Raw genomic sequence first — 25,710 nt, 5'->3', positions numbered from 1 at the left:
ACTGCATATTATTTCATAAATTAAAATTCCTACAAATAAAATTACAAAATTGGCAATGTTCAGATAGAAACCGAAAGTTTGTCAAAGAATAATATGATTTAGTAATTACAGAAATGAACAATTGATTCACGACAGTACACATGCAAAACCCACTTCAACAATCACTTCCTAAACATATCAAAGATCGCTGATATATCTTACACAACTTCGTGTTGATAATGGTACTGAGCTGTGCTTTAAAGCTTGAATGTCTTTCCACTAGGGTAATCAATATATGAGGAAGCTTGCTTCTGATGACCAAAATCGGTCAAAATAAATCAAATAATAGGTAACATACAGCTGTTTATCTGTACATTAATAATAGAGACACTCAACAGTCAGCACAAAAAAGAAAAAAATCTTTGCATTACCAGTATTTGTGAGAATCAGTACATCATAATTTTGATCAATTTGACATTATTCCTACTCTTTCCAGAGAATTCAGGAAAATAATTGTCTCTTAAACTTAAGAAATCTCTCTGTTGATAATGTTTCAAACAAAATATCTACTTCCCAAGGCATCTTTCGTAACTAAATATGCTATTATTTGATGTCTTCGTAAGAAAAGGCTTTAGGAAAAATACAAACTTGTGACTGGATGAGGATATTTGAAAAAATGGGATTCTCAGTCAGTCATACACAGTATTGCAGGAGGGCTTTCCCAATGAACAAGTCATCTAAATGAACTATTTTACAATATCTAAATGACAACATTTTATCTACTAGCTTGTTTTTGTATCTCGCTCAATTGTCCAGCTGCTAAATCACAACATCCTTTTGGAGAAAAAAGATTATGAGTTTCAAGGTACTCATATTCTTGATAAGTACAAATGACCTCCCATGTTGTATTGATAAAGCAGAAATGGTCCTCTCTGATAGGAATACTAGCACGATAATGAAGCCTAGTTAAGATGCACTGAGAAAAATGGATTAAATTTTAACACTTATAATATATTTATTATCTGATAGAAATCCGTCACTTGAAACAGAAAAAACAATTCATTTAATTATCTTTACAAGACAGGATATAACATCAGTAATAACAATGTGAATGTTTTGAACAAAGTTCCTAACTTCTGAATGTTCATTCGGAATTTGTATAAGAAATCACAGGCATGTCACAAGCCAAAAAATTCTGTTTCTACCAAAGGTGTAATTCTACTGAAACTTCAGTGTCTCACTGATGTTGCATGTATCCCTTTAAGCATAAATTTCAGAATGCTGTCATTTGCAAACAACTGTGTCCAGATCTACATTTATGTACAAGAGGAAATGGACTGGTTGAAACGCTGGTCCTTGAGAGACGTTTCTTTTATTTTTTACCTTGTATCCAATAAATATGTCCTAGTATTAACATTTAGCTCATGTTTTACTTCTACTTTCTCTCTTAATTTGATCAGGTCTGAGGTAAACCATTTTAGTGCTGTGGCTCCAATGCAGAACTTTGTGGCCTAAAATGTCAAGTAGCAAACTCAAGTCTCAAACAATTTCGGTGCATGTAGTTTTAGACATCACTAGTCATATTCTTAGTGTTTCCAAACTGATCTTGGGCATCCGCGAGGATTGTGTTTTTCAAGAATTTCATTAATATGTCATAAATCATTTTTATAGTAGTGCTGGAGGCAAGAGCAATACAAACTCAATATTTATTGTCTACTTACCACTAAATATCTGAACTTTAGCACTGTGACACCAATTGGAAAATGAGCGTACATCAAGAGTCCTGATTTTGACAGCTACATGGCTGGTAGGGGGTGTCTCAAATATCCATACACAGTCCATTGGTTCATATCCGGACCCAAAATTTGGTGATGAGATGTTCACTTGTGAAGTATTAAATGTGTCTCCAAGCTGAGTGGTGCTTCCACAACCTGTAATGTTTAACGTTATGTGTGAAAATAAAAGCACTCATTTTCTTTAAAAATATCAATATACATTCAAAATGTAAAATTAAAAAGATGAAGTTATCTACTTTCTATTCATTCTAAACTATAATCTAAAGGTAATGACTGAAGACACACTAATTCTTCTGATCTCTCACTATTCTCTCTCATCGAATTGTAATGTTTAACGTTATGTGTGAAAATAAAAGCACTCATTTTCTTTAAAAATATCAATATACATTCAAAATGTAAAATTAAAAAGATGAAGTTATCTACTTTCTATTCATTCTAAACTATAATCTAAAGGTAATGACTGAAGACACACTAATTCTTCTGATCTCTCACTATTCTCTCTCATCGAATATGTGCTTAGCCAGGCTTAGGGAGTCATCCACAAACAGAAAAAGCCTCTAGCATCCAGCATTTCATCTTTAAGGTATGTGGTGATCTGTCCTCATAATAACTGTACATTTTCTGCATGGAAGTTTCCCTTGTCACAATGGTCTACCACATATTCCTCTTCATCCGATACATCTTCCCTAACATACATGACTGAAGCTTACACTGTATACTTTGTTTTACAATATTTTCTACATCTTACTTCACACAAGACATACAAGTCCATCATATCATCACATGACCTAATCATCCTAGTTTTCAAGGTTCACACACGTTACTAGACATATCAATATAATATTTCATAATAAAAGCAAATAATTCAAAGCACATAGATTGTCAATGTCTTATGTTTTAAAACAGTATTTTATTATATAGTGTAGGTTTTCAGTTATTAACATATGGGCTAATATCCCAAAATGTATACCAAGTAAAAGTGAAAGACTCAAGGAATGTAGGCTATGAAAAAGTGTATCACATTCATTTACCTAGGAACCACAGTTAAGACAACTGGAAGAAAAGAAATATTTAGTCCAAAGAGTTTGCTTTAAGCATGCTGCTTACCACTTGCATTAACAGGTGGAGCTAAGTAATCAGGGATCTGTGTTACTTGCTCGACCTGTAGCCATTCAAGAAGAAAATAGGCCCCTTCACGAGAACCATGAGTTGTCAGCACAATATAGATAATATTTGATGTTGAAGTAAATGACTCTGGAGCTCTACCACCACAGAACTGTGTGTGTGTAGGTGCAGTCTCATCGTAACCATCAAACACCTAGGACACACATATGGACCATTTTAGTATTTGCTGTAATAACAAACTGAAGAAAGACACAGTTCAAGTATAAACCCTTTTAAGCATTCAACACAAACATAATATCCAAAGGTACAGGATTTATGTAGTTGCATAAGTGGGTGTAGTTTTAAGGTAAATATTATAAGTGAGGCCTAACTACGTATTTGACAACACCACAATGAATCTCTGTAATTGATCACACACTGTTATATCAGCGTTAGATATTTCAGTATCAATTATCCATGATTCAATGTGTTGAGTATTTCTTCTAATGCAAAATAGAAGTCACTGGGAAGAATCTGCGGCACCCAGTCACTATTCAGGTTTCAAAATTTATTTAAGTTCTCATAACCATAGTTCTCACATCATATACAGAATGTGGACATTTAAATTACCACCACAAAGGCAACACTTGCTATTATTACACACTATATCTTCTTTCTTCTTACCAGAGTACCTACGGAATGATTAGCTCCCATGTTCAACTACTATATAGACTTAATAGCATTTGATTTCGATGTCTTTTATTTCTTAATGAAATAAAAACCCCCAAAAAACTGGTCCTCCATTAAACTGCGTGCTTGAAAAAAAGAAAAAAAATTCAAGCTACACAGAGGAATTTCAAATTCATGAAATTGGCACACAAAAACTTCAAACAAGGTAAATGATTTAAGACTAATGTATTAAATAAAATCTAAATGAAATTTGTTTCAGTAGCACAGTCCTCAATAGAAACTACATTGTGCACACTGTTAACTGCTCAAATGGGAGTGAGAAAAAACAGAATACATGAAACTACCATTCTCAGTTAATACAGATTAGATTTAATGGTTGAAAATTCTCATAGTCAAAACAAATCATACTGCCTATAATCTAAGTAAAAGATCCTACCTACTAGTGGCCTAGCTAAACCATATTCAAGTTTTATGTAATGTTGTTACTAAGTATTTACATAATCTTTGCAAAACAAAATGTATAAGTTCTTTAAATAATTACAAAGCTGATTTTACACAAAACAGAATAAAATGTAATATTTTATAAACTGCAGAAAGGTTAGAAAACTCACTGTCAATGAGGAATACAAACAGCCACCAAAATATGTTGGGATGAAAAAATTCTTGAATGTCAGGGTAATAACATGGTTAAAGTCAACAGTGATTCTCCAATTGAATACACCTAGTTTTGTATATGGTTGAGGATAGAGTGGAGATGCCAGCTGTCCTGATGGTCCTTCCAAGTTGTTACCGTGCACTGAAATAAATTTAAACTTTAAATAAGGTGCCAATCATACATATTGTACAAAGTGTATGCTAACACTGTATTTTACCTTTAAAGTCAATGACTTACGACTAGTAGGACAGTATAGAACTTATATCAATTACTACACTTACTGGACATATGGTACACATTACATCCCTTTATCTGTCACTGTCTACCCAATATTAACAAACATTTTCATGTGAGGTTCAAAAATTAAAAATGTTTGTGTCACACTCTTTCACATAGAATGTTAGATAGCGTATTGGAGGTTGATGTAAACAGATTTACACCTTACATTGTGAAATTCATAGTTACAATAAGAAATAATGTGAAAACTTTTTACAATGTTAGTTTTAAGAGTATAAAATATGAATACCAATAATGTACAATGTCTTACATTCTACAGTATTAGACAGGTCCTTTGTAACAAATGAGGGATTACAGGTGTCACAGAAGTCATTTGCTATGAAATAAGTAATATCTTTCAATGTCCTGATTTGGAATTACACACCCCTGTTTGAAATTAGCAAATGTCATATTAAGTGATTGCCTCCTTAGTGGTGAACTGGTAAAAGCTGGAAGACTTTGAACCAGAAGTGTTTTATGTCCAGCTACTGTTGACTTCAGTAATCAATCAATGCTGTGTGCAACATCACTGTATTTAGCCACTATGCAATGCCACACTTCATTTTATTGTGTTATGCTTGGGAAATGTGTGGTGAAGGAGTTACTGGTCTCTTTCAAGTACCACTTCTAACTCTTTTCATGAGAGAAAGCTCTTTATCCTCACTGATGGTAGATGCTTGGTACAAACAATGAAGTACAAGCGCAGTAGCAGTACTTCATGAAGAAAGAGTGACTATATCCTTCCATCTCTCTTCTTTCTCTATAACAGTCTCAGTGTTGGATGCAGCTTGCTCCCATCATCCCTACAGCACCTTCTACTAATACTCCAGAGAAAGTTTGCAAATTGTCTCATGAATAAAGTTAGAATATTTGCAACTGTCAACTAAGTAAAAGTATTTTTACCCACACCTCTATCCCGCATATATTCCCATTGTTGATTGCATAAGCAGTTACTAGCAATCACCTACTGGAATTGTTTAATTGACTGAGCACCCCCAAATAACGCTGTGTTACAGAGATGCTCCAAAAAATGTCAAACATGTTCTATGAGACCTCGTGATTGCAGCTGGAACATGTTGACTTCTTGCCACAATATTTCGGCTGGCAACCATCCAGCCATCTTCAGTGGGTGTCTGCCACTGGAGACAACTAGTTCACAGTGTCAGCTTTATAGAGGAAATTGGTGCAGAAATGCATGCGCATTAGTAGCCATCACAGGAGGAGTCCATCAAATTCGACACCCTCTGCAAATACTGTTCCATCTATAGCATGCAGGCCCATGCATAAAGGTGAAACTATATGTCCACCCTCTCTCGGCCACTGATGAAGATTAGCACTCTTCTTGTTCCGGTAAAGGATGATATGGGACTGTTGAAGGCGAGAATTTACAAAATTTCTTGTCAGTGTGGCAAAGCTAACGTACGTCTGACGATATGCACAATACAGTAAAGGTGCATTGAACATGAGCACCACACTTGCCTTCTGCTGACCAGTAAGTCAGTTGTAGCTGAGCATTGTATTGCCACAGGACACTCTATGGACTATTCTGCCACAAAAATCTTGACCTCAGTGAGATCCTCTAGGGACTCAGTAATAAAAGAATCAGTGGAAATGCGTCTAGCACAAACTCTTGTAAATCGTGACGGTGGCCTTCTATTGGACAAGGCTTGGGACCCAATGAGATCTTTAATTTCTTCTGAGAGAAAACATTTTCCTCATCTGACGTTTTTAGCACTGGGAGCATGCATTCCGACAGAGGGCACGCATGTAGTTTCCTTTTTATGCATGCACCCGTGCCACAGATGGAACAGTATTTGCAGAGAGCGCAAATTGCAATAGACGATGTTCCTGTGAAGACCGCCAATGTGCATGCGTCTCCACACCAATTTTAGCTATAAAGCCAACACTGTGTACTAGCAGTCTCCAGTGGTGGACACTCCACCTTAAAATGGCTGGATGGTTGTCAGCCAAAAGTCAACATAAAGTCAAAAAAGTCAACATAATCCAGCTGCAATCCTGAAAACTTCAAACATCACATGTCAAATATGCTTTGCTTGTCTATCAACAACATTTTCCAGTCATATATTATCTACACAGTACACTTGTTTCACTTCATCATCAGCTTGAAGAAATGCAATCTTATCATCCTCAGTACATTGAATACAGTACAACGTGAAAACATGAGTTTCAAGAAAATATGGCCGAGGTATTTGCCTATGAATCATTCTCATTCATAGGTGTCACGATGTATAGTACAACTACAAGAAAAATTTATGTATCATGAACATTGTGGAACAAAATCAGCTGCTACGCAAACTGCAAAAGATTGGCCTAAAAGACTTAACTCTCCGAGTTCAATTTATCCAGAAGCTTCTTTAACGTAGTATCTCTTGTCCTCACTTTTCCAGAGACATTACGTTAACTGATTAGATCTGTTTCATGCAAAACTTCAATACAAGACAAAGTCAACATTATATGTGGATAAGGAAAAAAAATCCTGGATTTTTCCCTGATTTCCAGTTAAAAAATACACTTTTTCCCAGGTGAAAATACACTTTTTCCATGTTAGGTGACACTTTACTTTCCCACAGAACTATAAAAATTGGAAATTTGTCGTAATGTCTTATGGGACCAAACTGCTAAGGTCATCAGTCTCTAAGCTTACGCACTACTTAATCTAACTAAAACTAAGGACAAAACACACACCCATGCCCGAGGGAAGAGGGGAAGGGGAGTTGCGCGGACCCTGAAAGCCATCTCAGACCGCAGCTACTCCCAAAACTATAAAACTTAACAATCCTTTGAATGGCTACCGTTTTATACACCAGCATAGAAATTCCTGGTACTTTACAAAAAAATTGGACTGTACACTGCATATTTTGGTATTATGATATGCTGCATATTTTTGTATTACGAAACTATAAATTTTAATTCCACCACCACCAAACACAGCACATTAGTTTCCGAAGCACTGACATCAAGACTTTGATGCCCTTTTGTAAGCTGATCATAGCTCATGTCACATGATCTCACCAACCGGTGGCAGCAGATATTCAGAGTATAGGCCACTTGATGTACTAAGCCAATAGTAACATCACTGTTAAGGAAAAGTTAATGGTATAAATTAATATATATGGGGTAGCTACAAGAAAAGCTATACTTTCACATACAATATTGATCTCGAAGATTAATAAGCTACACGAGAAGCTAAGCTTTCACACATAATATTAGTCTTTCTTTGAAATTGTTGCATTTTAAGATACATCACACAACTGTGCCAGTAAAATTGAAAATAATGACTTAAATGTCTGGTCTTTTTGGCTCGAAATCTGTCTAATTGGCTGACCCTCAAAGTACTTAGTTTCAAACGAGAATCAAATTCTCTGTGATTTAAGGAATTCATCTCATATTCTCACATGTAACATAATTCATCTTGCGTAAAAGGAAATTTACTTTGAAAGTGACTCTTTTCAAACCACCATTCACAATATTTTCTTGAGACCTGTTAGAAATAGGTTCATTTCAGCAGTTGGCAGAGAGAAGCAGACAACAGGGGTTAATGCACATGTGCTGGTATGGTGGTGTAGGAAGCCTGTATGTTCATACATACTATACATTATGAGATCTTACACAAAATCATAAAAGAGGATACTCCATGAGCAACAGAATTTTGTAAGCTATATTAAAGTTCATAATTCAGCTTGAAGTGCAAATTCGTGTATCCAGATACACAATGAAAAAGATCCTAATCTGATATTAAGCTTTTCTGTGTGGTTTTTGGGATGTAAATTTTCTTGGAGTACCAGTCCTATACTATCTCATGTTTGGTTCTTTATTATGGCATAATGCCGTATGTATCAAAGATGAAACTGTCTACTTGAAATTCAGCGAACAGTTGGAACTGGCAATAGTGTGGAATGAAACACTTTGTTTCAGATAAATTTACAGCTTCAGCGGAAAAGAGTAATAAAACCCAAATTTCTTTAGCAAACTGACAAAAATAACTTCATTGTTCTATAAGGCAATTAATGCTTGACTGCCAAAAACATCAAAGTGATATAAAATCAGAAAACTGAAATGAATAATATATTTCAGCCTTCTGTAATTATGTGATTTATTTTAATTTACTTGATAGCCACAGAAATCCATGTTGTTTTCATTTTATGTGGGAGCTGTAAATGAAGAGGAAACAAAAAAAATCACTAAATATAAACATGGGCCATGTGAAGACTAACCCTCTTCCCATTCACAACAACTCAGACTGCTCTGCATGAATCTGGCAGGTTGGGTGCACCAGAAAAATTTTTCCAGGTAGCATCTGGCTTCAAGTAGTCAGAAGCAGGAGAAGTTACTGTTCATATGCGATTGAACTTTGCATGCGTATGAGCCTGCTGGCAACTGTTCAAACAAACCTAATGTAAACAACTGTGATGCCATGTTCATCAGAAGTAGTTCATTGTTACGTAGTATTACATAGTCTTTGTCCTACAGCCTTTGACACATTTTGTTGTTGGCAGACACTTATGTGTGCATGAAGTTTTGTTGCTGTAAATGGCACATTTCCTTTGCAACTAAAGTTTTATTTATTTATTTTTTTCTCTCCTTCACATTTTATTGCTGCAGTGTTATTCTGGAGCAACAGGATACAGTAATATCCTTTTTTATAGAGTATCAGTTCTTACCAGTCACAATTACAAAAATTTAACTGAAAACCAAAATAATGAAAAATTCTCAGAATTCGGAAAAATTCCCAGGTTTTTCCCGGATTTCTTGGTTGTCCCAAGGTGTATACACCCTGAAAGTCATATCCTCATTAACTGTTCAATTGAGTTCACCAGCAAATATTTCTGTAATCTTTTGGACTGAAACTGTTGGTAAGCATCTGCTGATACCTACAGTTTGTGTATTCTGTTTTAATTGAGGAGCTCACTTTGGTATCCTGCAAACCACACTTCTGCTACTTACAAAGTATGCTCCCTCTTCAATATAAAAAATAGTTATACATTCAAAGTAAAGAAGCCACCTCTGATGATTCAAGAGGAACTGATTGTGTAAAACAGCACTGAGTTAAATGCAATATATGTAATGCATTCGCTCTGTTGAGGAAGATGACGGCTATTTCAGATGTGGAACTGCTGTTATGACAGATTTGCACACCTTATCATTACAAGGCAATTTTTTTTTAATATGATCATAATTACTCTTACACATCTTTTTTTTACACACTCTCTCTGTTAATAGAAATTAGATAGTGCAACACATAACCTAAAATCTGTAGCCAATGCAAGATCAAACTTACTTTTAAATAGTTTTATTTAAGCATAATACTCAGAAATGTATGCTGGCATAACATGGATTCAAAGTGAATAAAAACTTCTCGGTTTAGTAGTTGCATAATTTCCAATAAAATACTCAGGCTTTTGAAAGCTGCTACTGTCATAGTCACCAGGAGTAAAAAACCAATGACTCTCTGGACTGGCACAGTGTGCCTCTGATGTAGGTGTGATAGCAGGTCTGGGACTTTCCAGAACTGGGACCTACCACAACTGCACAAAGTGGCACATGCACGGGAAGGCAAGTTATGCAGTTTATAGCAGCTCTGGGCCACCTTGGGTCCAGTGGAGGTGCGAGAGGTCAGTGCCACATCTGAAATTGTTGCTCCACCTCCCTACAAGTGTCAAGTGTCCATCTTTGCTTTCAATTGATATTTGAAGCCCACTATTGCACCTATGTAAGTGGCTTTGTACTCTTGATGCCAATGACAGAGACAGCTATTGAAACCTATTGAGTGCTTTATATGAAGTAAGCATGTCTTATACAATGAGAAGATTTTATTCAGGCATTCCATTGCATAAAACACCTATAACACATGAATCCAAAGTAATACAAAATGTACATACACAGTTGATAAGAAGCCAAAAAGCCCGATCCTGGTGGGCCAGCTGTCCCACTACGGAACTTCACCCAGATACTGTGTGCAGCAGTCAGATTAGATGGTAGCGGTGAGTCACTACAATATAAGCCCATAAGTGGACCACCACCACTCTCTCGGCGTACTTCAACATAGTCTTCATCACAGTTACTACCGCCAAGTGAGAACTGAGAAAATGTCACAATAGCACTATTTCCTGAAAAACAGTTTACCAGTAGTTGTTAGTTACATATGGACAGGTTCTATGCTGTTGGGCATAATAAAGCTTGTTTCAATTTGGCACTCATTGATGTGAAAATAAACTACCAAAATAAAAATCAAAAAACTGCCATTACCATATTTCTATATTATTTGCTACACTATACCCATGAGGACATTGTTGCAAAGTTATGAACATACCTAAAACATTGTAATACACTGGACAAACATTCCTTGTGTTCTGGCTACATAATATTGGTCATAGTCAAGGAATAATAATAGTATTTAACCCCCCCCCCCCCCACTCGTTCTCTTTATCCTTACACTCACTGACATAAAAGAAAAGCGTCTATTGGCCTATCTGAATAGGGTGAAATTAGATTAACTTTGTAAAAGATTGGTGCCAGAAAAGAGAAACTATTCTGAATAAAACAGTATTAGGGCTTAATATATTCTTCATCTGGAGAATTTGTAAATTTAAATTTTCAGTCTAAATGAAGATGATACAGCTTCACATTGGAAGCACACTTCGGTCAATTATCATAACTCGTGGGTATGTCCTCTGGGTCTCTGTGGATAACAGAGCTCACAAAAGAGGTACTTGAAGCTCTTGACAAGAATGACTGTGTTAAAGGCATATTATTAGACTTGTCCAAGACTTTTAACCATGTAATACTATTAAATAAACTAGAGGCATTAGGTATACGAAGAACAGCAAACGAGTGGCTTCTGCCTTACTGGGAAACTAGAGTGCAATAGTCTGCTGATGATGAGTTTTTAGTAAAATAACTATAAGACAGAAAACTTATAAAAATAATTATCTCTAGGGTAGTGTACTGGACCCAATTCTGTTCTTAACCCTTGCAATACCAATTTTACTTTATGCCGACCTATTGTCAATTCTGTAATTTATTTGTGCTTTACATTTTAAAATACTGAAAAATGTTATTGTTTATATGAATTCTTCTGCTATATGCTATAACTGTTTTAAATTTTTCATTAAATTTAACCCTTCCTTAGTAGCAGACACAACTTTCCACACAGTCATTGACAAAACAACATAACTCCTAATGCCGCAGTGTGCAGTAAATCAACACTGAACATAAAGAAAACAAAAAGCATGCACTTCAGCACAATGAGGGAAAACAACTCTCTTACTTCAAGCGTGCATGATAAAACTATAGATTGTGTAACATGTACAAAGTTCTTAGTGACGAACACTGACTGTCAGTTAACACGGAATGAACATATGAAGATACTGGCAAAAACAATGTCACCATCACGATATGCTCTTAGTGTTCTAACAGCCAGTGTCTAGCGGTGGCATACTGTTCCTACATGCTCTCATATCTCAGTTATAGGATTCATTTCTGGGGATAAAATGTGCAAAATTTGTACACAGTTTTCAAACTGCAGAAAAGAGCAGTAAGAATAATTAAAAGTAGTAGTCAGGCTCCCTGTTAAGAACTATTTATAAAACTGAGTGTGTGTTAGTTGCATTTGTGTGTGTGTGTGTGTGTGTGTGTGTGTGTGTGTGTGTGTGTGTGTGTGTGTATATGTGTATCTATTGCAGACGAAGGCCTTAATGGCCCAAAAGCTTTAATTGTGAGACTCAGTGTCTCCACTATATGGTGCGTAGCAACTTTCTTTCTCATAATATTGTTACATTCCATCCTGGATTTTCCACTGAGTATCCTTACTGCACCAAGTAAGTGCATCTATCAACCTATTATACATATCAGGGAAAACATTAATAAGTATTTCACTTATAGTTCTATATGTAATCATGGAACAAGAGGTAGTCTGGACTTGCATTTACCAAGGAAATACAAACAACAAAACACTACCATGGAATAAAATTGCATTATAAACTGCCAAAGGAGATCAAAAAGATTACTAAAATACATCTACTTCAAAAGGCAGCTAAAACTTACTTCATAAGTAATGCACACTACACAGTTAAAGATACATTATAGGACTCAAGAGTAGGAGTTAATAATGAAAGGGGGCAACTACAATATCCTCTCACATTAAAATATGTAATTACATTGTTCTTTTACAAACAAATCTGCCAGGACTTATAGTGCATGATAATATTTTCTGGTCATTCTTCTGTGCTCCGCTTCTCACTTATGAGGGAGGGTGATGCTGACTCAGTTCTTTAGACAAACTGAATGGCAGACATGGAGACATTTATCTTCATGGTCCGGGAGTCACAAGCAGGTCTCCATGGTGCGTGCAGTGCAAAACTAAGTTCTTATTATAAGGTATTTAGTGCAAATTGCATATGATCAAGACAGCATTGTACAGTAGGGACTAACTGATGGAAGCAGTGCAGTTGTTGAGGCAGTGACTCCATATTTAGGAGGATGGACTTTGCTGCATCAGGCCATTTTGATGCAGATTACCTGTGGTTTTCCTAATGCATTTTAGACCAATACTGGGATGGTCCCTTAAGTAACGCCACAGTCAACCACCTGTCTTATCCTCATAAACATACATATTCTGCGTTATGTATATTAGAGCTATTTATTTCTGGTGTACTATGAAGAGGAATCTTAAGTCACTGTAAAGTGATCCCTGGATGAATTAATGATGAAATAAATTATGAATAACCAGTTTTATTGAGTATAGTAGATCTACAGATCTTCAAAAGAATGTCACAAAATTAAATTTAACTGTATGATATTAGGTTAAAGAATAAGATTGTACCATTTTTATTTTGCATGTTGAGATTCTGGTTGCTATGGGTTTATTTATCAACTGTCATTTTTTTATTTGTAGTTCACTGTTGCTATTTGAGTTAAGACATTATCATTTTGTCATTTGGAGACAGTAAGTGGAGATGTGTACATTAGAAAATGGAGTGCCAAGTGGAGAAATTGGAACATTTCTGACATATTCTTCTGTTTGCGTTCAAGAGAAGAGTGACAGCAATGGAGAACATTTGTGCCATGTATGGGGTTAATATCAATGAACAGAGCATGGCAAGAAAAAGGTATTCCCATATCAAGGAGGATTGTATTGACATTAGTGATTCCCCACATTCAGGAAGACCTTCAATGCAATGGGAAAATTCGAAAATTAGGTGTATTGGTACTGAATAGTGTAAGCCAAAATCACAAAAATCAGCGGGTGGCCATACATGTATCTCTGCTTGCTTGTCATCAACTGGCTCATTTTGATTGATTAATTTCTTTATTAATCCATGTAACAATTTACATTGTGTGGATTTTGTCAGCAAAATCATATACAATACAATATACCTACAATTATACACATAAAATTAGAATTTACACACATTTTTGAGGTATCTTAAATTAGTTTTATATCCTTATGTAATTTGTAATTTTCTTATAGTACTGTACAATTCTGGATTTCATATTATAATTATTTCCTCATGTATTACAATGCAGGCTACTTTAATTACACTACATGTTTTAATTCAGATGGTCCATTACTGTGTAATAACTTTTATTTAATAAAAAAAGTTTTTAGTTTTGTTTTGAACTGTCCAATTGTGTCAATATCTTTTATTTTTTGGGATAATTTATTATATAATTTAACAGAATTGTACAACAAGTTCTGCTGAGTTATAACTTTATTTTTCCTCTCTAGATGTAGATTGTATTGGTTTCTAGTTTCATAGCTGTGTACTAAAGAACTTTCATATAGCAGTCAATATTTTTTTTTACATACATAATACTTTGAAAAATGTATTCACAGGGGACAGTTAAGATTTCCAGCTTTTGGAAATGTTCAAGGCAGTGAGCCCTACTGCCACTCTTGGTTATTATACGAATTGCTCTTTTCTGTAATTTGAAAACTATTTGAATATTTTTACTGTTGATTCCCCAAAATATTATTCCATAGGTAATAACAGAGTGAATATAAGAAAAATATCTGACACATGTAGTATCACACACTGCATTCAGAATTCTAAGAGCATAGCATGCTGTAGCGATTCTGTTACTAAGTATTTTAATATGTTCTTCCCACTTTAACTGACTGTCAACATGCATACCAAGAAATTTTGTGTAGTCTACACATTCTATAGTTTCATCGTTTAACTTAAAGTTGTTATAGTGTGGTTTTTTGCAGACATAGAAGTTAACAGCATTTGTTTTTTTAAAATTTAGTGTTAGTTTATTATTGGATGCCCACTCACGTACACTGTTTAGTGTTTGTTTGGCTTTTTCTTTCAGTGCATCTGGTGATTTGTCACTGATTAGAACATTTGAGTCATCTGCAAGCAATATTGTTTGTCCATGCTTGATGTTCTGTGGGAAGTCATTTATGTAAATGAGAAATAGTATTGGGCCAAGGACACTACCCTGTGGGACACCTATATTTACATAATTTGGGTCTGAAGTATACTTTACAATATAGTTTGAGCAACTTGAAATATGTGAGATTTCAGTTATCTGTTTTCTATTTTTTAGATATGACTGTAACCACTTTTTCACAACTCCCTTTATTCCCAGTTCATCTAACTTATTTAACAATATGTTGTGATCTACTGTATCAAATGCTTTAGTCAGATCAAGAAATATACCAGTTGTGTAGTTCTCTTTATCTAATGCTTCTAGAACGTGTTTTGTGAGGTGTGCTGTTGCTGATTCTGTGCTTTTCCCTGATCGAAATCCAAACTGGTCAACAGACAGTAAGTTGTATTTATTTAAATAATTCATTAGCCTATCTTTCATAACAGTTTCTAATATTTTTGCAAATACCAACCATTCCTATCCCTTACTGGTGATGAGAAATGATGTCTTTATGCTAATGTAAGGAACAAGAAAGGAATGGTTGAGTCCAAATATAGCAGCAAGTCCTAATACAAATACCTGCTCTCAACCACAAAAGATAATGTTAGGCATCTGGTGAAATGGTGACAGTGTGGTGTGCTATGAATCGCTTCTCCGAGGTGTAACCTTTACTAATGACATTTATTGTCAACAAATGAGGCACATTCCAAGAATAATGTCCACGAAGACTACATGAAATGATGTTACTCCGCAATAATGGTTAGACTAACAAAAAACACTATACACAAGTTGAGTTGGGATTTCACACATATAATGAAAGAAAACAGTGTAAAACATAATTAGATAAAATATTATGGCAGAAAATGGTGAGAAAATTATTGCTGTAATCACTGTGTCATTGTAGTTTCAATGACTTCACAGAAGGCAGTTCTCCTTGTAGTGCTGTAGTTGTCTACTATGGTGCACCCCAGACCATCACTCTTGGTTGTCGGGCTGTATGGCAGGTGCCAGTCAGGTTGATATCCCATTGCTGTCTGAAGTGTCTCCAGAAATGTTTCTGCTGATTACCATGGCTCAAATCAAAGCAGAACTTGTCACGGAAGACAGTTCTACTCCAGTCTATGAAATTTCAGGCCAAACCATACCTTGGCCAGCTAGATCACCAAATCTCTCCCAAATGAGAATGTTTGGAGCATTATGGGCATGTCTCTCCAACCATCTCAGGATTTTGACAATCTAACATGCCAATTGGACAAAATTTGGCATATCACTCAGGAATGGACCTAGCAACTCTATCAACCTGTGCCAAGCCAAGTAATTGCTTGCTTAAGGGGCACAGGCGGGCCAATGCATTACTGACTTGCTCAATATGTGAAGCTCTTTCTCTTGAGTAAATCATCAACTTTTTCTGAAATTTTAATAATTTGATTGTCTGTATTATTACATCACATCTACTGGCTTTTATCCTATTCGGATAACATCTTCAAGACATGTCTTCCTTTTTTTTTTCTCTTAATAGTGCAGTATTTCTGGTTAAGAGAAAGAGTAATCAAATGTTTACCGATTAGGAATATGGGTAAACTCAAAAATATGCCACAATACTAGAAGCAGAAATAATTTCCATGTAGACTATGCATTGCTCTCTAAGGTTCAGCAGGTAGTATTATATTATTTTGCAAACGTCTATAATAGTTCACCAGTAGACATCAGGCAGGAAGTTAAAAATCTTCAAATATTTAAAATCCTTCTACAATTTACCAAAATACTTGTGACTCAAAATGTATATTCTGTGTAACTCTTAACCTTTGTATCAGACAGATCCTTATTTTGCAGTATATAGACAGTTGATAGTGGTTTGTGTAAAGTTACTTAAATGCTTTGAAGTATTAGATAAACAGTGGTTGAATATACAGGAAGAAAAGCTGTGGCAATTTTCAAAGTAGCTGTTTTTTTCATTATTTATATATACGAGGTATGTTAAAAAAAGGGGAATTTTTGTTTTTTGTATAGAAATTTATGTATTCATCTAAATCCATGATATTCCCACCTAAATATGCCCCATAGGATATCATATGCTTATAGCAGCACTTTTTATAATCCCCGAAACACTACTGGAATGCAATTTTGCCCTGCATTTTTAATTTCATGTATGCTTGTAAAATTATGGGCCTTTATGTTTTTTTTATTTCTGGGAACATAAAAAGGTCAATGTGGCCGTTTCTGGAGAATATGGAGGGTGGAACAGCATTACAGTATTGTTTTTGTTCAAAAATTCATGAACAAGCACCGAAGTGTGAACAGGTAAAAAGCCACAAATTGTTTCACAACTAAATAAGGCATTTTTTTCCAGACTGATTCATTCAAATGTCATGGAACTTGTAGGTTGTACTCCTTTTTGATCCTTCAACCTTGTGGTGAGAACTCATGATGCACTATGCCATTAACACTGAAGAACATAGTGAGCATAATCTTCAGATTTGACAACATTTATCAAAATTTTATCAGTCTTTGCAATCCAGAATGCTTCCACTGGGATGATTGAGCCTTAGTTTGGATGTCATGTTAGGAAACGCACATTTCATCACCTACTATGATATGTTTATGCATTAATGTTCGCTTCACCTTGTGACTCATGAGCAAGTTGCATTCACTGCCATTTTTGTTAGAAATTTAACGCTATTGGAATAAATTTTGTCACATGGGTGATAATTCATAATCACTTCTTTCATTTTTTCCATGATTTCATTGGCTAATGTTGTGCTGGGGTGCCCACGGTACTCATCAATTTCAGCCTTTACAGCCTTCTTCTAAAAGCTTATACCATTTATAAACCTTTGTTTTACACGCAGCAAACTCACCAATAGCAATAATTAACATTTCTAAAAATTTATTGCACTCTACTGCATTTTTAGAACAGAATTTATATCAAACTCTCAAATCTATTTTTATACAAAATAAATCATCACCAATACCATCAAAATACTTATATCCTTTGTGCTACATGATAACATACTAATTATCTGCTAAGGTCATCACTGTACAGATACTTCTCTGCCATGTTTACCAACATGGTGATGAAAAAGAAATGTGTACGTTAGACTAATACATATATGACATAACAAAATTCCTGTTAGTTATTGAACACGTCATATAAACTATTCTACAAGTAATTAGGACAGTTACCAGTTTGAGTAGATTAGTGTTTATCACAAGTTGTTGTATAGTATGTGTTGCTTCTGCTTGCTAATCTGCCAGTGAATGATTGTTCGGCCTCGTTTTATGTTTGTTATGAATACCAGGCACTATTAAGCAGAGCAAATTCACATTAAACACTCAGATGCAGAAGAGGGAGGTCAAATTTTTTAATTAAGTTACACTCTTACTTGTTCACCTGAGCACAAGTAACATTCAGGAAGGTCCTCATACAAATTTATGCAAATTTAACATCAGTTCATAACTATTGTCCTATGTACATACAGCACAAACATGTGACTGGCACTGAAATGTCACTGAGGACATACCTGGTGAAGTCCTGATAGACCATACACACTCTACATCAAGAGGATAGCTGCCTGGGTAGCCAGGAGTTGCAAAGGATCCAGACTCAGATGTCAAATCTCCACCACAGGCTGAAACAAAATGGATCAATTACAGATAAAATGTGACAGCTGATGAATAAACAGTGATGAAGTCACATACAATACAAAAAAGAATTATTATTTGTATTTCTAGTAACTCTACTACTGAAACAAGTTTAATTTTGTAATCTATCGTTTATCTTTGCCTCAGGCATATTAATTCTGAACCAATATTCATAATTTTTTCCTAATATTTATCCAATGCTGTCACTGCTGACTCTCTGTCTTTCTACAAATTTTCTTCGCACATAATCATCATCATCATCAGCAGCAGCAGCAGCAGCAGCAGCCATTTGACAGTCACTGCTAGATAAATGCCTCATCTAAAGCTTACTGTTTCTTATCATCTCTAGCATTTGAGTTGTTCTGTAAGATTTATAATGTCATCTACAAACCTTCCTTTACGTTGTGTCTCACTCTTTTCTAATCTCTTGGAATTCAGCAAAGAGCTGTCTTGGCCCACCTACACTCCTTTTACCTGTCTACAAGTACTGCTAACCTCCATTTCATTGTCATCACAGTTGTAGTTACGTCTTCCACTTGAGTTGTCTCCCCTAATTCATTTGTTTGGATTTCTGCCTCTTCCAATAATTCCCATCTGTTCCCAGAGCAATCATCAGCTATTGAATGGTTTCCACATAAAAAGTGCATGTCTCACTGCTGTTAGTCAAGACTGCTAATACATACTGACAGTAAACTTTTCTTTTCTAATACATTGAAGGTTAAGATTTGAAACTCCTACTTAGTTTACAAAAAGCAATCACTTTATTAATATCTTTACTCTTTTGTTTCTTGCACTTTTTGTTCATCCAGTATTACCTTCAACTGACCTAATTACAAAAACTCATCAACCAGTTCTAGGGCCTGTATATAATTTTCTTTTTGATATGTTGGTTATATGTAATATATGTCTAATTATAACAGTGTGTCTTAGCCACCTTCAAATTTGCCCTATTATCAATACCATTATTTAGCATACTACACAAAAATGTGAGGACTCTTATCCACAGCTCCACATTTTGGAAGTCAAGCTCTCATCATCTGACTATCTGCTTTCAACCCTTCATACAAACACACTTCAGAAAATTACAATATAGTCATGAAATAAAAAACAATAATAATTTTTGGACATAAAGTCTTCACCCCACTATGTTCAAGTAGGTTCAATTATTTTATTTCATGTGTATTTTGTGCTTTTTAAGTGCACATGTATGAAGAGTGGAACACATACAACCGAATGATGGGAGGTTGACTCCCAAATCAGGTAGTTGTGGATAACATTCCTCATATTCGTCTGTTACGTGGTAAACAATGACAATGATTAATCTTAACAACACTACCTCCAATCCTTAAGGTGGATAATATTAGATTGCCTTGACATGACTTTCTATTTGCGAGTGAATTTTGTTGGTGCAGGAGATAAACAATGGAACATCAACTATTACACACTTAAGCTCTTCCCCTGATAGATTCTTTTCTGCAAAAAACAGTAAAGGATTTGTGAGTCTGCCTTGATGGAAACACTATTTTATTCTCCCCAAGTTAGTTTCGGGAATAACTTGTCTTCACCATTGGGTTTCCATTTATTTCCTGTTTGCATTACTCACACCTAACTATTATAATAACATGTTATCAGTGAATTAGTGCTTAACAATGACATTTTCAGGAACTGAAAGATGACCAATAGATGTTAAACAGTTATGATACCACAGAACTGTTTAACTATGCTTGTATGCACAAAGTTTTTTTTCATCTATATGAGAACTGAACAACAGGTTATTAAAGTGGTGACATTTCAGAAATACAAAAAGATACAACAATAATAATAAAAACACCAACGATCAAATCTAATTGCCATAAATTCAATTAAATACCTAGGAATTACAATTATGAGCAACTTAAACTGGAAAGGACACATAGAATATGTTGTAGGTAAGTTGCAATCAAGACTATGTTAAAAAATATATCGGCTCAACCACTTGTTTATAGTGTAGAACACTAAGATTTAGTGGATAACATTAGATAATCTTAGTGTTTTACACTATAAACAAGTGGTTGAGCCGATATATTTTTTAACACTGACATTCACAACAACGACCTCTCATCCAGTATGGATAAAATCAAAAATCAAGACTATGATTTATTGGCAGAACACTTAGATGGTGCAACAGATCTACTACAGAGACTACCTACATTATGCTTGTCCATCCTCCTTTGGAGTATTGCTTCATGATGTCAGATCCTTACCAGAAAGGTGGGATTAATGGACAGCATTGAGAAAGTTCAAAGAAGAGTGGCACATTTTCTATTACCGAGAAATAGAGTAGAGAGTGTAACTGACATTATACAGGATTAGGGGTAGACATCATTAAAACAACGGCATTTTTCATTGTGGTGGAAAATTTTCATAAAATTTCAATCACCAACTTTCTCCTCCAAATGTGAAAATATTCTGTTGGCACCAACCTACGTACAGAGAAACAATCATCATAATAAAATAAGGGAAAGAAGAGCTCATACTGAGATATATAGGTGTTTGTTTTTTCTGTGCACTGTCCAAGATGAGAATAATAGAGAATTAATGTGAAGGTGATTCTATAAATAAAAAAACAGAAAGAACAGTGCATTGACACTTTGATTAAAGTAGATTTGTGAATGACTTTTTAGTGAGTTGAGTAGTGGGGGAAAACAATCAGCCAATATTCTTTTTTTTTACCATATCATGCTCACATTACTGCCTGTTTAGTGTCAGTGATATGGACTGTGCTTCTTGTGAACTCTGAAGTACCCATTGTTGTCTTCTTGTTATGATGTACTGCGAAAAGTGGGAATCTGTATGTATGTTAAAATAAATGTTTCCTTTCAACAGCGATCTGCTGTGCATGTGTGTCAGCTTCCTGCCATTTTTCTAAGGAATATTCACAGGTTATGGGGACAGGATCGACAATCCACAGCGACAGGAAGTGAGGGTATCATCTAAATAACAAGACATTCTGGAAGGTAATTTGAAAGGCTGAGAGACTGCGAGTACTGAAAATTTTCCATTTGTTGTGAATTATGAAAGGGTTTCTTAAGAGATATTATGAAACACGTGTTACATTGATAGATGTTTCTGAACTCAAGAGAAATACGCAGAACCATTTTCTTACCACACTATATATTTACAGATATGTAAATTATCAAACAAAGTGGGGAAATGAAAAATTAAACTGTCGAATAAACTGATTACCATGTCTCACTGCAAAGAAATAAGGGAATTCTCAAATGTAAACTGTGCTGATGTGTGAGTGAACCTGCCATGGGAAATGGACCCACAGTGAATGAATGGAAAGCAAACAAAAGGGCAATGGGAATTCTACTAACAGTGGATGATAAGTCACTTAATGATATACACTGAGGCATCAAAAGTCATGGAATACCTTCTAATATTGTGTCAGACCTCCTTTTGCCAGGTGTAACGCAGCAATTCGATGTCACACGGACTCAATAAGTCATTGGAAGTTCACTGTAGAAATATTGAGCCTTGCTGCCTCTAATTCTGTGCATAATTGTAGAAGTGTTGGTAGTGCAGGATTTGGTGCACGACCTGAGCTCTCGATTATGTCCCATAAACTTTTGATTGGATTCAAGTTGGGCAAGCTGGGCAGCCAAATAAATCGCTCAAATTATTCTGAATGTCCTTCAAACCAATCGCAAACAATTGTGGCCCAGTGACAGGTCACTGTCATACATAAAAATTCCATGGTTGTTTGGAAACACAAAGTCCACGTATGACTGAAAATGGTCTCCAAGTAGATGAACATAATCGTTTCCAGTCAAAGATCAGTCCAGTTGGATGAGAGATCCCAGTCCATGCCATGTAAAGACAGCCCAAACTATTATGGAGCCACCACCAGCTTGCACAGTGCCTTCTTGACAACTTGGGTCCATGGCTTTGTGGTGTCTGTCGCACACACCCTACCATTAGTTATTACCAAATGAAAAAATGTCTCATATGACCAGGCCGTAGTCAACTAGTGTCCAACCAATATGGTCATGAGTCCAGGAGAGGCACTACATGCTATGTTGTGCTGTTAGCAAAGGCACTAACATTGGTCATCTGCTGCCATAGCCTATCAACCCTAAATTTTGCTGCACTGTCATAATGGATATGTTTGTCACACATCCCACATAGATTTCTGCAGTTATTTCACACAGTGTTGCTTGTCTGATAGCACTGACAACTCTAAGCAAATGCCGCTGCTCTCTCTCTCCTGTTAAGTGAAGGCTGTCAGCCACTGTGTCATACATGTGAGATGTAATGCCCGAAATTTGGTATTCTCAGTGCGCTCTTAACACCATGGATCTTGGAAAATTGAACTCCCTAATGATTACTGTATTGGAATTTCTGATGCCTCTAGCTCCAACTACCATTAGATATTCAGAGTCTATTAATTTCCATCGTGTTGCCATAACTACACTGGAAACCTTTTCACATGAGTCACCTGAGTACAAATGGCAGCTCTGCCTGCCCTTTTATACCTTGTTTATGCGATACTACCACCATCCACACATGTGTGTACCACTGTCCTGTGACTTTCGTCACCTCAATGGACAGGACTGCAAAACTGTGACAGAAATATCAGATGCACTGAAAGAATCCCATACACATTTTGATTTGTGGGATGGAATGCTTGCATTTAAAGAATACATGAGCATGGAAAAGAAAGTTTGCAAATTGATGTTAGATTACCTATAAAGACACAACACACTGCAGTTCAAATTGTGGTTCTGGAGTAAAATTATCAAACAAGCAAGTAGCTGTGCATACCTTGATGGATCTACCTTCTGTATATGAAACTTTTTCAGGAAGTATGTGGCATGATAAAGGGATTTATCTCCTAAGAAATTCAAAAACTACCTTTTAGAAGAGCACAATGACTTACAAACATGAAATGTAAAAATGAGGTGAGAGCATTAAAAGTTTTGACAGTCAAGAGGCCAATCACAACAAACAAAGCAGGGCAGTAGTGTTCAAAGGGGGTGAGGGTGCACCAGCAACCAGCCTGGTAACAGTCATGGCAGTTACAAAAAACATATGACTACGGTCCATGATTTTTGAAGTTGTCACAAGTGTACAGGTATATTGGAAAAAAATTGCCCACAATTTTAAAAAAAACACGATGTGTGGCCTCTGGACAGTAGAACAACAGACCGCATGGCTTACCAAATTGAAAATTTTGCCCCTTTCACTGAATCTGGAGTGTCAATGACAGCAGCTGGTGGAGGATATTTGCAGAGTACTGGTTTCAGCATTGTGTGCATATACCTACCAGAAGAAGATGGAAGACAAACAGTGAACTTGCACAATACGTCGCACATTCCACACATCTTGTGTAATGTGATATCTGTTCATGATGTGATCGATAAAGCAATGATGATATCTTTAACAAAAACTATAAAGCACAAAGTCTTCAAAGAAAAGCAACTTGTACTACGTTACTGAAGGCAGCTCCAGCGTATGAATGCAACGATGTGGTCCTGTCACAAATCTTGCAACCAGTTAATGGATTTATGGCACCAAAGGATAGGCTGAAATCATGTAGATAGAGCTAAGAAACAGGTCAAATATAGTGGAATAATTCTTCGAGCATCAGATGACCCGTTAAATCAGTTGTGCTGTGTGTGCACTGAAGGCACCATGAAAGTCAAGTCATTACCCGAACAAACTGAAAACAGAACAAATGAACTGCTGTGTTTGGTACACAGTGATGTAATGTGTGTATCTGGCACATGATCACTTGGTGGAGCGAAATATGCTGTCACATTCATTGATGATTACTTGAGATATGTGGTAATATATTTATTAAAAGTCAAAAATGAAGTGTTTCACTTGTCATTCATTCAAAGAATGCAAATCATATGCAGAAAATTTTCAACAGAAAAGAAAAGGAATGCAACATTCACACAATAGGGGCCAATATATGAGTACAGAATTGAAAGATCATCTGTGAAAATAAGGAATTCAGAGGCAGCTGACAACAAAATTATTTCCCAGAATGGTTCAACCAAACCCTTTGAAATGCTGTATGATGTAAATTTTTAGAGAGTGGAATGCCACAAAATTTCTGGGGGCAACAATAGCAACAGCAAACTCTTGCAAAATAGATATGTGACAACAGCAAATGATGAAGAAAGTCCCAAAAAATGATGGTGTGGGCAAGAGCCAAACCTTAATCATCAGTAATTATTTTTATGTCACACATGGACAGAAATGAAAAAGTGATGTGGTTCAGTTGCACCAAAAGACAACTTCACGTAATGGGTGGATACTCAGAAATTGTGAAAGCCTACATATTGTAGCATCCAGAAACAAGAAACATAATGAATGCCAGAATTGTTGTATTTGATAAAAGTATCTAGATTGCATAAACATGTGTGATTTGATGTACCAGCTGGCCATCAAAATGAAAGCAGACAGATGGACACTAACAGAAAAAAGCTGCTCATAATGCCGCAGGCCAGTATCCAGCATTATGCAAGAAATAGTGACTTCCAGAAAACCATCTGAAGATGAACCTGAAAAGGTTCAAAAACTGGTTCATGGAATAATAAATAACTATTCAGAAAAGTAAGTTGTTGCAGTTTTATGTATTTACATTATAAGGGATGCTGTGATCCACAGCTGATACATGTGTTTACTTAATGATCTACAGTGTGAACTCATATTAACTACATATGCGGATGATCCCCCCATGAACCATGGACCTTGCCGTTGGTGGGGAGGCTTGCGTGCCTCAACGATACAGATAGCTGTACCATAGGTGCAACCACAACGGAGGGGTATCTGTTGAGAGGCCAGACAAACGTGTGGTTCCTGAAGAGGGGCAGCAGCCTTTTCAGTAGTTGCAGGGGCAACAGTCTGGATGATTGACTGATCTGGCCCTGTAACATTGACCAAAACACCCTTGCTGTTGTTGTACTGCGAACGGCTGAAAGTAAGGGGAAACTACGGCCGTAATTTTTCCCAAGGGCATGCAGCTTTACTGTATGATTAAATGATGATGGCGTCCTCTTGGGTAAAATATTCCGGAGGTAAAATAGTCCCCCATTCGGATCTCCGGGCAGGGACTACTCAAGAGGACGTCGTTATCAGGAGAAAGAAAACTGGCGTTTTACGGATTGGAGCGCGGAATGT

At 36.0% G+C, this 25,710-nt stretch overlaps 1 protein-coding gene across 1 annotated transcript in view; it reads right to left on the bottom strand.

The window, feature by feature from the left end:
• The window catches only part of LOC124545739 (cubilin-like), a 718,402-nt gene that overhangs the window by 341,830 nt on the left and 350,862 nt on the right, over nt 1-25,710 (bottom strand). Inside the window, exons 33-37 of the mRNA XM_047124681.1 lie at nt 18,417-18,524; nt 10,401-10,628; nt 4,181-4,365; nt 2,883-3,093; nt 1,701-1,910 (exon numbers count right to left, since the gene is read on the bottom strand). Coding sequence (XP_046980637.1) covers nt 1,701-1,910; nt 2,883-3,093; nt 4,181-4,365; nt 10,401-10,628; nt 18,417-18,524 — 942 coding nt within the window. The remainder of the gene's footprint in view (nt 1-1,700; nt 1,911-2,882; nt 3,094-4,180; nt 4,366-10,400; nt 10,629-18,416; nt 18,525-25,710) is intronic.

This window comes from Schistocerca americana, chromosome 8 (genome assembly GCF_021461395.2).
Source record: "Schistocerca americana isolate TAMUIC-IGC-003095 chromosome 8, iqSchAmer2.1, whole genome shotgun sequence".
In the NCBI taxonomy this organism is placed as follows: Eukaryota; Metazoa; Arthropoda; class Insecta; order Orthoptera; family Acrididae; genus Schistocerca; species Schistocerca americana.
The sequence above is the reverse complement of the archived record's forward strand: the minus strand, read 5'-3'. Positions and strand labels throughout refer to the sequence as shown.